The sequence below is a fragment of the Pelecanus crispus genome, chromosome 2, assembly GCF_030463565.1.
Source record: "Pelecanus crispus isolate bPelCri1 chromosome 2, bPelCri1.pri, whole genome shotgun sequence".
NCBI lineage: Eukaryota > Metazoa > Chordata > Aves > Pelecaniformes > Pelecanidae > Pelecanus > Pelecanus crispus.
The window spans coordinates 137,246,178-137,259,695 of NC_134644.1; the positions used below are offsets into that span (position 1 = coordinate 137,246,178).

At 37.8% G+C, this 13,518-nt stretch overlaps 1 protein-coding gene across 1 annotated transcript in view; it reads left to right on the forward strand.

The window, feature by feature from the left end:
• PREX2 (phosphatidylinositol-3,4,5-trisphosphate dependent Rac exchange factor 2) overlaps window positions 1–12,319 on the forward strand; it is a 201,243-nt gene extending 188,924 nt beyond the window's left edge. Inside the window, exons 38-40 of the mRNA XM_075704766.1 lie at window positions 681–783; window positions 8,102–8,169; window positions 12,274–12,319. Coding sequence (XP_075560881.1) covers window positions 681–783; window positions 8,102–8,169; window positions 12,274–12,319 — 217 coding nt within the window. The remainder of the gene's footprint in view (window positions 1–680; window positions 784–8,101; window positions 8,170–12,273) is intronic.
• The last annotated feature ends 1,199 nt before the right edge of the window (window positions 12,320–13,518 follow it).

A 13,518-nucleotide genomic window follows, 5' to 3' on the forward strand; every position in this document is an offset into this window, starting at 1 on the left:
AGTTTAAGGCCGTTACGGCCTTTTCATTAGGATGTGGTACCATGATCAGTTTTTGTCCTCAAGTATTTACTTGAAAAAAGATTGGCAAAGTAGGAGAGGACAGTTTATTTGAAGGAATGCCCTATTTATTTATTTTATTTTTGAAAGGGGGAAATGTCTCTTTATTTGGAGTGAACTGCACTAATGTGCCATGAGAATAACCAAGCTAAATTAAGGCCAAGGGGTCAGGATCCTGTTACCAAAGCTAGGGTCTGCATTAACAGTGGAGGGTGAGAGATAACATGTGGAGAAACCACCTGGAAAGGGATTTGTATAATTATAAAAAATTCTCCTCCTTGGGTTGTCACTCTCATACACTTGCTAAGCCATAGTTGGGTTGTGGTTTTTGCTGTGTTTTGGTTTTTTGGTTTTTTTTTTTTTTTTTTTTTAAACAGCAGCAAAAAAGGCAAATGCCTATGGTTGTAAGTCAGCAGGAACACTTGTTAGGCTCAAATTCTTTCTACTTAAGAAACATTTTAGTGTCCAGACTAATGCCTGTGTGTGTGAGGGGAGAGATAGGGGGCAGGTCTACTATGTAATCTTTTTATTTATAACTTTTTTTAAAAAGGTAATTGATCTAAAAGCAATTATTTCAAGGAAATCACTGCTAGCAGATAGCTGACTTCTGTCTTCCATTGCAGCTGCACTCTGAGTGTTACCCTGGAGCAGGCAATCATTCTGGCTCGGAGCCACGGGCTACCTCCTCGCTACATCATGCAGGCTACAGATGTCATGCGCAAACAGGTAAGATGCTCGCTATGGGTAAGATCTTGCTGTTTCCTAACAAGACGTGTTATCATCAAACAAGAATGACTTGACCAAGCATTTTTACCCTCCATCTTAATGTTGTGTAATGCTGTGTGAGTTTTCCTAGTTTGGGTATGTGTTGTTTTTTTTTAATTCTTTTCCTTTATTGTTGACTGAAAGATGTTTTTTTTTAAATAATGGAACGGGTTGTTTTTAACCAGATGCTTGCTTTCTCTGTATGTGTAAATGGATCATAATTTTTAAAGGGTTATGATTTTTGTATAGTAACTGCTGTTGCATTGCCTTACATCAGAATAGATCTTTATTTTAATAGATATTATCCATAAAAAATAACTTAAGATTATTAACTATTGTTAATAAAAAATGACTTGTACTGAATGAAGGGGAAGTGTAGGAAGGAGGGGGAGAAATAAATACCATGGTTCTTAACTTTCCAGGCAAGATTCCTGAGGACAATGTGCTTATTTTGAAATAGTGTTTTTTACTCTTTGGTCTTAATAGAATATTAGGATTTAGAGGCTGTTATGGATAGATAACCACCTCAACATGAACTCTTAGTGCTAATGTATGACAAAAAATGCTGGATTAAGAGGCAATATCAACTGAAAATGGGAGATATACTCTACTGTATTGGCACAACTTTTCCTGGAGTATCTTGTTATCAGATAAATGCTTTCAAAAGGATGTTTGGAATCTTGGAAGGAGTTCAAAGGAGGAGCACGAATGATCCAGAGGTTGTTAGACAAGGCTTATGAAGTGAAGATTAAAGAGCTCAACCTATTCAGTTGATCAAAGAGAGGCTGAGTGGGGGCTTAATCACTCTCTGTGCATATGGAACATATATCCCAGCCTGTGGTAGCTTTCAACCTTATGACAAAAGCATAAACAAGATACAGGATGCACTTAGTCATGAAGTGAAATAAAGATAATTAAATATTGGAACAATTAATCACAGATAAGACAAGATTCATAATTTCTGGGGTTTAATTTGCATCTAATTTTATTATTTTCATTAATTTGGCTACGTATTTTGTGCAGCAGTTGCAGTTTAGTTATGAAAATGATTAAACACCCGTACTTTACTTCTAAATTGCCGTAGATAAAAATACACACATGCTAGATCAAACCTTTAGTCCATTAAAGCAATTGTGTAGATATTCTCAAGCCATAGATTCTGCTCAATTATGTGTAAGTGCTGCTGCCTAACATGGATATATCAGAGTAATTAGTCTCATTCCTTTTGATATTGGACTTTCGCTTTATTTGGTGCATAAATTAAGTTTCTGTAGTGAATAAATACCCTCAAGGTTCTTGGGTCAGATCATGTAGGTCTGCTCAGGAATTACAGCTTTAAGTTGACTTGAAAAGAAAGCTACTGCTGTATAAGAATAAACTTGCACATATAGGTTGATATGTCTGCTCCTGAAGTTCTAGACAAAAGGCAGATCTGGGTATTTTGCAATTAAAAAAACGTGGACGTAGAGTTTTGCATACGTCTGCTCGCAGGATGTATTCTGTCAAAGGGCACATTTTCAATGTACAGTTCTAGACTGTTTTCAAAAAATCTGATTCATTTGTGGATCTTCTGCAGTTTATTAAATGAAAATGAAAGACAAAATGAAAGGAGCTTGCATGGTTTTGAGCAGCTGTAACTGTGCTTGCTCAAATAGAGATGTAGAAAGAAGCCTGCAGTGGGGCTACATTCTCTGAAGTAAAACAGCAGGTGATCAATAGCTGTTAAAGATACCAATATCTCAATACCACCCACAGACACTCGAACAAAGTCTGCTAGTATATCAAGCCAGACTTTTTTCACACATTTGTCCTCTTACAGGAAACCACTATGGCATTTAATAGAGTAATAATCTTTTGTTGTAATTTTAAATCAGTCTCAGAGTTCTGTAGTGGAAATACAACCTTCCATTATATTCTAAATGGATTAATTTCAGCAATGCATTATGGCATTTTCTAGAAACCTGTTCTGGATTTAGTGTTTAAATTATCTGTAGGATTTAACTGTCAGGAGCATAATGCAGGCCATGAAACTTGGAGGCGGGGGGGAACCTTGGGGTTTGATGGAGAACATGTAGTTAAGGGCAATACATGTGTCTTTTTCCTGGTTTAATATAAACCCACCCCAAAAAAACCCAAACAACAATTTTGTTAGCCCATTTATACCCTGAATCTTTTGTGGAATAAAGAGATTAGCCACAGAGAGGTGCAAATGAACGGACATCTATTCCATCTGTTATTCTGGAGAAGCTAGCAACATCAGCTCCTGGCAGCATCAGCTTTCCACACAGGGGAAGTGTCTCTACTTGAAGCTGGTATCTCTTCCAGCTTGGGGCACCAGTACTGAATAACTGGAGACACCTGACTGAATGGATGACCTCAGGAAGTGGGTTTTTTTCTTTTAAATTGAATGAAGTCGTGATCATGTTTAAAAAGACACATAATAATAGCCCTGACTGTGGTGTTGTAACAATTGTCAAAGTAATTGCCCTGTCAGTTATAATTAGGTATTCACAAGCACCTGTTCTGCGAGAACTAAAGAAAAGAGACCAACTTGTGAGAGTTGGTGTCATGGTTTAACCCCAGCTGGCAACTAAGCCCCACACAGCCACTCACTCACTCCCTCCTGGTGGGATGGGGGAGAGAATTGGAAGAGTAAAAGTGAGAAGACTCGTGGGTTGAGATAAAGACAGTTTAATTAAGTAAAGCAAAAGCCGTGCACGCAAGCAAAGCAAACCAAGGAATTCATTCACTACTTCCCATGGCAGGCAGGTGTTCAGCCATCTCCAGGAAAGCAGGGCTCCAGCACGGGTAGTGGTTACTTGGGAAGACAAACGCCATCACTCCAAACGTCCCCCCCTTCCTTCTTCCTTCCCCAGCTTTATATGCTGAGCATGATGTCATGTGGTATGAGGTATCCCTTTGGTCAGTTGGGGTCAGCCGTCCCAGCTGCGTCCCCTCCCAACTTCTTGTGCACCTCCTTGCTGGCAGAGTATGGGAAGCAGAAAAGGCCTCGACTCTGTTTAAACACTGCTCAGCAGTAACAAAAATGCCTCTGCATTCTCAACAATGTTTTGAGCACAAATCCAAAGCATAGCCCCATACTAGCTACTATGAAGAAAATTAACTCTATACCAGCAAAAAACAGCTGGTATGAACTTGGGTCTGTGGAATGGTTTTAGTTAAGTGGTTTCTGTTTTTCGTTTGCTAATCCAGTCTAGATTGATTTTTAAAATAGAAATTTTGACAAAATGTGCCAAGTATCTTTTAGTAACTTATTTAGTCATGTATGTATATTCATGTAAACATCTGTACCCACAAAATACTATTAAAGCATCCTGACAGGAGTGTGTCTTCAGGATGCAGCAAAGTGTGGAGAGAGCAGAGGCATAGGAAAGGAGCTGCAGGAGGTCACAGGGCTCTGAGGAAGAAAGGTAAATAAAAAGCTGAGAAACAGAAAAGGCTAGGAGAGAATTTGTGTTGTCTTTGAAGTGACTAATCATTTTTCCATGCCTTTTCATGAGTATAACAACAGCACTGCGTTTTGAATAATCCTCATAAGAATTGTACTGATTTAGAGCCCTTTGAGCAGGTCATAAAGAGAATCTGTTTTCTTTATGTGACTGGTTCTTGCTATCCTTAAATTAGTGTGTAGCCTGAAAATAAACCTACCATTTTTTCTCATGGCAATGAGAATACTAGTTCATATATAAAAGTCCAGATGGATGGTGGTATCCCCTCCGAGCTGTCAGCATCTTTCACCAATGCTCTGGCAGTACTGGTACGTGGAGGGAAGCATTCTGGAGCCACGTAGCACATCTATCCCTTATGCCTATGTCAGACTAACGGTGTCAATATTTACATTGCTGTAGTTTTAAGCATAATATTGGAGAAGTATAAATTAACAGTATATTGAAATAGAAATGGTATAATGGTGGAGACAAAGAGATGTCATGTAGCAAGTTGCTAGTAATTCTTGGGGCTTTTCCTCAAAAGAAGTCAGAATCTGGTGGCTGTAAGTAAATTCTAATTTGTTCTTCTGCTAAACAAATTACATGGTTGTATAAAGCTACACTCCTTTTTAAATGAATGCATTTGATTTGTTATGTGAGCAAGATACTAAAATTACTTTGTCTAGTGAGTGATGCAAGTAAAAATAGGCTGGTTGTGTTCTCAGAGGTAGTCACAGCACTGATGTTCAGGATCTACATGTGATTAATTTATATAGTTTTCCCATGCATATGTATATTCTGGCTCTCAGTTATGTTAATCTCAGCAGTCTGTCATGGTGGGCTTTCTTTATTATGATAAAATTTTAGAGAATGGCACTGAGGAAAGGATGCTAAAGGTGATGAAGGTCTGGACTCAACATGTCTAACTTTGTAACCAACCCTGGATCAGCTATCCTTATGTAATTCAGGACAGACGCTTGTCGTATCTGTTCTTAAAACTCCAGTAGTGGAGACTCCTGCACAGTTCTTCCTAAGTGGTCTGTTCCACAGTTTTCTTAACCTTTTCATTAGGGTGTTTTACTTAGTGCCTCATTTGAGGTTTTTTTTTTTTTTTTGTCTTTTTTTTTTTCCCTTCAGTTTAAGTCTCCTGTTTTCTGTCCAGTACACCATAGACCTAGAGACCAGATTTTACTCCCTTTTTAGCAGTAGATTTTAGTATTTTGAATGTTGCCAGAGATGGGACATCTACAACCTCTCTGGGAAACTTGTTCCAATATTTCACCACCCTCAGCGTAAAAAATTTCTTCCATATATATAGTCTGACTCTACCTTCTTTTAGTTTAAAACTATTACCCCTTGTCCTATTGCTACAGGCCCTACTAAAAAGTCTGTCCCCAATTTGATATCATTTCCCTGATAAGCCATCACTTTTGTAGGTAGAATAACATCAGTTCATCTGATCTTTCTTTTTTCGGTTGTGTTTTTTTACCTAATCGTTATCCCCATTCTCTGAACTCTCTTCAAGTTTTTATTAAAGATGAGAAGTAACTATGAAGAATTACAAAAGGATCTTACAGGACTTCGTGATTAAGCAATAAAATGGCAGATGAAAATCAGTGTAGATAACTCTTAAGTGATGCACACGAGGGAAAAACAAACCCTGAGTTCACGTTCAAAATAATTGACTGTGAGCTTGCCATTGCATCTCATGCTCAAGACTTCAGGATATGATAGAAAACATCAGCTCAATTCTCAGTAGCTATCAATAAAGCAAATCAGAAGTTATAATGGTTTAGGCAAGGATAGATGACAAAGTAGAAATCATGCTGTCATGACCCTTCATTTTGAACTATCTGATGTTCTAATCCCTTCCATAAGGATGTAGCATAATGGGAAAGGTTCAGAGAAGCTCAGAAAAAAATGATCAACAGTAGGGAATGGTTTATAGACAGGACAGACAGACAGACAAAATAATCCAGGGTTGTTCAGCTTCACGAGTGAAGGAGGATATGGCAGAGGTCTAAAGAACATGTGGCATGGATAGAACTGACCATTGTCCTCACCAGTGCAGAACTGAAGGCATCAAATTAAACTGGCAGACTCAAACCAAATGAAAACAGTGGCTCTTGACACAACAAGGCTAAGATTGTACTCAAAATGTGGATCTCCTTCCACCAGGAGGTTAGTGATATGAAGATTCATGGGTTCAAGATGAGATGGGAAAGAAGAGAATCACTGCAATTGATTAAATACATACTCAGTGCTGAACAGAGGAAGTATTGAGTGACTAATGATTGCATTCTGGAGGAGTTCCTGGGGAAAGACGTATGTTTGTCGTGGTCTGTAGTCATGTGTCTTTTGCAACTGTTGAAGACAAGCTTACTGAGCTAGATTAGATGTAAAGCTAGTAAAATCACTTCTGTATTCTGCCTTCAGTTTTGTAGGTACTCCAGTTATTTTTCTCTAGCTTTACCACTTTTTTTTTTTTTTTCCCCCTAAAAGACATGTAAGGACACAGTATTTTTTGTGGCACATGTTGATTTACATAAAGTCTGAGAACCTGCCTGTGTGTAGCCAGTCAGCCTTTTTCATCTTTTGTTTGAGCCCATAACAGTGAACTAACACCTTCTCAATTACCTGGGTACCAGATTTCAGTGAAATGCAAGGTCTAGTCTTAACTCTACATCTTGAATCAATGATTATACCTCATTTTTACATCACGTGCAGCTGCCATTGCAGCTCTGTTTGGATGTAAATTATCTTTGATGTTTCACACCAATCTAAGATCTCACTGTAAAAATTCTGAGATTATATATTTTTGTTCTCAGTTATTTTGTCCTGAATTTAGGTAGTATAGAAAGAGAAATAAAGGGAGACTCAGTGTATGTATTATAGACAGAACAAGTAGTTTCCATCTCCTTTGAAATGCTAGAAAACATAAGAGACTGTAAATCTAACAGATACGTTTCTTTATGACTACTTTGCATTAATGAAACTGCACTTCAAAAGCTAGACCTCATCATTTAAAAACAAATTTTACTAAGTTCTTTTATATGTCTAAGTAACTTTGTTTGCAGAAGAGTCTGCATTTTTCACTCTCATGGTATAAGAACATTGTGCATGTTTTATCAACTTCCTCCTTACTGGATGAGCCAGTGACACAGAAGTACTTCCATTATTGCTTTTCAAAGGATCAATTGAGGTACAGAGAGACCAGCTTTTCTAGTTGACCCTGCTTTAAGCAGCGGTGTTGGACTAAACAATCTCAGGAGGTCCCTTCCAACCTGATTTTTTTTGTGATTCTGTGATTTTAAAGGAAGATCGGGACCTGCATTTTTTCTAATTCTAATTTAGTGCCTCAATTTATGCCATTTTTCTAGCTTTAACTAGAAAGCTATTCATAGGAAATATTCTGTAATATTTGTTTGTTCAGAAGTTTGTAGGAAATAAGTGACATTTCAGAAAAGAACTTTGTTATCCATGCCTTCTACAAAGAATGGTGACAAAAATCAAATTGAAACAAGATGCATTTTTATTGTTTTAAACCTTAAATGTTATTTTTTTAAGAAATCTTTTCTGTTAGTAAGATATATATGTACACATTTATTTAATGACAAGTGGAAAGATTTTGTCTCTTTTCTGCATATTTCTCTGAGAATTAATGTACTGCTCTAACTTGTTCCCCACCTTACAAGAGGAGAATTGTTTCGGGACATGGAGCCTATGTATTAATTAATTATAATCAAAAGTTATGTTCATCTAGAAAGCTCGGAAAACTTTCAAACTTGTGTTGAAATAAATGAAGCAAAACTGTTGTTTTTCTTTCAAAGGGTGCGAGAGTACAGAACACAGCCAAGAATTTAGGAGTGAGGGATCGAACGCCACAGTCTGTTCCAAGGTAACTGATTGTTTGTGTCCTAGACCATGATTTTGTCTAGTTTGTGCCAAATTCTGTCCTAGCTGCTCAAAAGCTAACAACAAACATTGACTGTATTGTACGCTAACTAGTAAGATTTGGCTTTTAATGTACATGGAATCAATTACGTTCTTAGCCATACAATTTTAATTAAAGTAATTCGTTGCAGAAGTTCAGGCTATGTAGCACTTCAAAACGTGCCCATTTTTGAAAAATGAAACCTACTTCATGTTAATTGTGAAAACGCTGGAGTACGTTCTTCATCTCTTGTGATGTTTAGTGGTTTGGGGGAAATATTCATAACTAAGTCCATAACTCCATTTTAATGAAATACTGTACTGCAATATCTCAGCAAAATCGTGTTCTAGTTGCTTTTAGAGATGATGTAGTCTTTCTTTGTCTCTTTCTGAAACATCCATTAGAATGAAAAATGCAACTGTTCTATATTTATCCAGCTTTTTAATGCTGTGATGGATTGCAGGTACCTGAAATGTTTCTTAACAAGCACAATACTTATAAATGAAAATAACCAAACAACAATGTTCTTAATTTTATCTTAAAGTGGTTTTATTAATCCAGCTCTAATTTAAACATTTTTTTAACCAATTTAAAGCATAATGTTTTTTGTTGACTAATGATAACACATTGAATGAGCTAAACAGGTATGTGGAATACATAACAGACGCACCGTGGTGTTTAAATTTCAGTGAAGAAACAATAAATTAGTAATACCTGATAGAGGTAACCATGTGACTGAACACATACAGTATCCATAGCCTCACAGAAAGACTGTCCTCTGGGTCCTGACCAGTAATACTCAGGAACTTTTTCTTATGCAGTTTGCTCCCTTTTTCTCAGGTGTCCCAGTTTCTCCCAGTAGGGAATCAGGCTACTGCTCATAATTAGTTTGTAACAAATCACTGCACATTGTTCCTTGCCTGTGCTGGATTTGATTCTAGAAAAGGAGTGTACCTTAAGTGTACAAGGTATGAGTAAATCTGAGTAGCAGCTGCTTTTCAGTTGCTGAGTAGCAGCATTTGTTGGAGCATATATGCATCTTGCATGCCCCATAAAGGAGATTAAATAAGATCCAAGAAATCACTGATTCTAGAGTAAACCCATCAGCAATAAAGTCATTGCCCTTACCAGCAGGTGAGGGCATCCCTTCTCACAGTAATGATTAGCTTAAAGGCAATCCAGGACCAAAACTGCCTGACCGCCTTGCACTGTAGGAACCTAAGGCAGTAAAATAACATTTTATTGCAGTAAAAGCTGCAGGAAGCCTTTTTATATTGTGAACAGTATGGTTTTGGCCTTAAATGGACTCTTTCTTCATAACATAATTCTGGAGACAGCCAAAGAGTTTTCGCAAAAGAAACTTTTCCCACCTCTAAATGACAGAACATGTATCTAGATTCAGAGCTTTTGTGATAAAGGAAAAATCTGTGTTCTTAAAAAGAAAAACTTAGCCATGAGCCGTTTTTTGGCTTTGCATCAGTTGAGAAAAGATTGCCTCTTTCCAGTTGACACTCCCACAACATAGCAATGAAAAGCTGAAGGAAAATTATGAGGTGGCTCCTAGAACATAGAATGGACAGATGCATCCAGCACACTTGCCAGTCAGCAGCAACAGCAATATCACAGCGATATCTCATTGACCTCAGTGTTTGGGGCGTTTGGTGTGCCATTAGGGAGATAAGTCACATAAGTCAGAATAGTCATCAGTAGGAGTGATACTTTTGATGTATAAGTAAATGATACTGTGGGTTCTCAATTCTTTGCCTTGAAAAGAATTTTACTGTTGCATTTGGCTCCATTTAATGTCACTTGACGGTGTTCTCAGTTCTCTGCAGTTGCCACTGTTTTCTGTCGTTTCTCAGCTGATCTGTTTGTACCATCTCAAGTGGTTGTTCCATATATATTGACCTAGAACAGGCTGTTTCTGCTCTATACTGTCTTCAGCAACTATAGCTCTTTAGGGATTTATGCAGCCTTGTTGTTAGTTTGCTTCAGAATTCCCCTATGTCACGTGCTCTGAAGACAAGTAATCTTAATGATTACCATTTTAACCTGAAGAATACACAGACCTTGGTACTTGGGGCTGAGCTTTTCTGCACATTGCTCCATAGAAATTAGATTTTGCTAAAACATCCATCAAGAACTAAGTCTATTGCAATTACTTAGATGAGATTCTAACAGTAATTTTATCTGTCTTTTGCCAGCTTTGAATATTACTGCTTTGTTACACCAGCAGAATCAAATAACTCAAATAACCCCTGTTTATTTTTTTCTGCATACTTGTCTGTATAAAGGTCAGGCCATCTTATTCTCTTGTTGGTATACAAATATGAGATATATGTGTATTGGCTTGTGTATGGCTCCTAACAAATACATTGGTGTCTGAACAACGTGACCTTAAATGATCACGTTTCTGAATCTGCCAGATGATGTGTGGAAGAGCCCAGTGATCTTCAGAACACATTATGGAGGAGGTTTGAAAGCAGGTTTGCGATTGCTGTTTGGCTGACAGAACTGATGCTCCTTATTTTTACCATCTGGAAACAATACTGCTTGATAATCACTTCCAGTGAGATTCAGAGAAAAGTTATTTAGCCCACAGCCATTGTGTGTTGTCAGCGTCCTATGGGTTTTAACTCCTAAGGGAACTGAAATAAGAGAAGAGCAGCTATCCTGCCCTGCTCTTGCATAGCCACAGGATGCTTTTTCTGACAGGATGTGCCTAGATGTTGAAGAGGCTTCACGGGAGATGTTGAAGAGGCTGCTCACAGGAGCAGCCATACAGACCGTGCCTCACATATTTCAGTAGCAGAGTATCATGCCAAGAAGACACCAGCCCATTGATCTTGAATTGTTTGGGAAGCCCAGCCACATGTACAGATTTTTTTTTTCTGTGTTGGTTTGTAGTATGATTTTGAAATTTATGATTAGTTAAAATGGAGTCATATAAATTAATGTGATGTTTAGCAAGCAAGTTTGCAAAATATACTTGGAAAACTCAGATACCCTGAGCACCTTAAATATCCCTAGCCCCCAAACCACTGGATGATTCACTACCCTGCCTGTAGCCAGACCTACCAAACCTGCTATTTCTATTGCTTTCGTATTTCAATATCAGAGATTCTTCATGTTAAGTATTAATGCACGTGCTGTGTCATTGTCTCTTCATTTTTGGCTTCTGATGCTTTTTCTCCTTGTGGTGCCATATTCGGTCTCTTCTCTTTGCTATTCCTTCAATGATATACTTTCCATGAGGAAAATATGTAATCCCCAAATGAGATCATGTCTATTGCTGGTTCTAATTGCTGTGGTTGCAGGGGAGGTACTGTATGCTGGGCATACATACAGAACAGAGAGCCCAAGGTCAGAATGCCATTTATTTTCAGTATTCCTAACATTAGGGTAAACTTGCAAACACTTGCTGATAGCCAAGTCCATGCAAAAGGGTTTAATAGAAATTCAAAAGCCTTTATAAAATAAAGGAGTGGCTATTTCAGTCTATACTGAGGTAGTCATTTGAACCAAATCTTACTCGTCTTGACTTCATACATGTAGAAACAGGAGGGAGAGAGTTTAAGATCTTCATGCTGGCATGTCTCATGTCTGACATCTGTCTTAGGTTCTTCAAACAGCATCAGTTTTATAGTGAACTGTGTTCGAGTGAGGTCTGACTGTGCCAAAATCAAACAAAAATGGAGGCAATTGCATTCACCAAGCAGCTTTTCCAATTTAGAAATTCAGAGCTACAACTGGTAATTGGATTAGTGGAGACTTAGGTTTCTCCAGAGCAGGGTCGTCAGTGCAGAAATATGAAAACTTGACTAAACTGGAATGTCTTTATAAGATTGCTGATAGATGTGTGTTTTAATGATACCACTTTCAATGTAAACATTCATGCTCATGAATAAGATTTTCCTGGTTTTATATCAACGTTATTAAACTGAATTCCATACCTCTTGTTTTGCAGTGCAGGAAGACTTAGATTTCATTTGTGTTCCTTAAATTGACCCATTTTAATGATGACCAAACTCTCAGAATAACAATTGCTTTGTTTTTTATCATTGTCAGATTATACAAGCTATGCCAGCCACCACCACCTGTTGGAGAAGAATGAGGAGAGCTGCTCCAGAAAATAATCCAATAATGGCCTTTAGGATACTGGGACTATATGACAAAATCTAACTGCCTATAGCAGTATGTGCCTGGGGCTTTGATAAATAAAAAAACCCCTTTTCTCAGGATAAAGAAAGAAATACCCTAAATATTCTCTATTGGCATAGAAAAATGACTTCCAAAAAGCATTTCTGGAATCTGTGCACTCCGGCCTTACACTAACAGAACAGGAATCTTCCTCGGGAATTTTACACTGGAATCAGGTTCATTTGATGTGTCTTGTTCAGCCACATGATAGGCATAGCCAGCAGCTTGAAAACAAATGTCTTGTTCAGAGAGAAGGACTTCACTTGTACACCATACAGAATGCGTTCTTGTGAAGGAATAAGAGCCGGGATAAACAAGGCTTGATAATGAGCATGCACTTCATATGGCGCCCTTTGCACTGATAATCCCTTTTTTCCTGTCGCCATCGTAATTTCTCAGAACTATGACATTACTGTTTCAAGGCTATAACGTAAGTGAGGTTTAAAGATGGAAAACTCATCTCAGAATTGTGTTTAATGGCTGCAGGCAGACTGCTGCTATGAACGTGTGCTTGTAATCAGTAAATTCAGCCATGTCTTAAGCAGTCCGTTGTCATACTCCTTTAGAAGGAATTCCCATATGGCAGATGAGGTGAAGTTTTGCCCTTTTTCAGTTGCCATTATAATGAAGGAGAAGAAGGGTAAGTCCGAGCTTCATCCATAGTTAGACTGAATTTCAGACTGTCTGATGGATGTTCTACATTATTGCGCCTCTGCATTTCAGAGTTCTCCAGAGTTGTGTATATTCTTGTATAGTACTATACTAGCAAATCTACGTAAGGCGAGGGTGAGGCAGTATTGTTATGTTTAACTGGAAATGTCTGTGGTTTAAGTTGAAGTTTGGGGCTTTGATGTTTTATGCTACTATTTCCCGTATTTTGTCAGAATTGTTTTGTATAGCGTTTCAGTTCTTTGGAGTGGTAATTGTTATAGATTTATTTTGAAATTGTACTGAATATTTCGAGGGCCCAGGGAAAATGTATCTGCATTTGGCTGTTCTTTTGGCCAAAGAATTTTCAGACAAAAAGCCCCCAAATGAGATTTCATATGTGAGCACATTAAAACAAAAACTATGTTCTTAAATAGTTCTACTTATAGCACTAGCTATGCATTC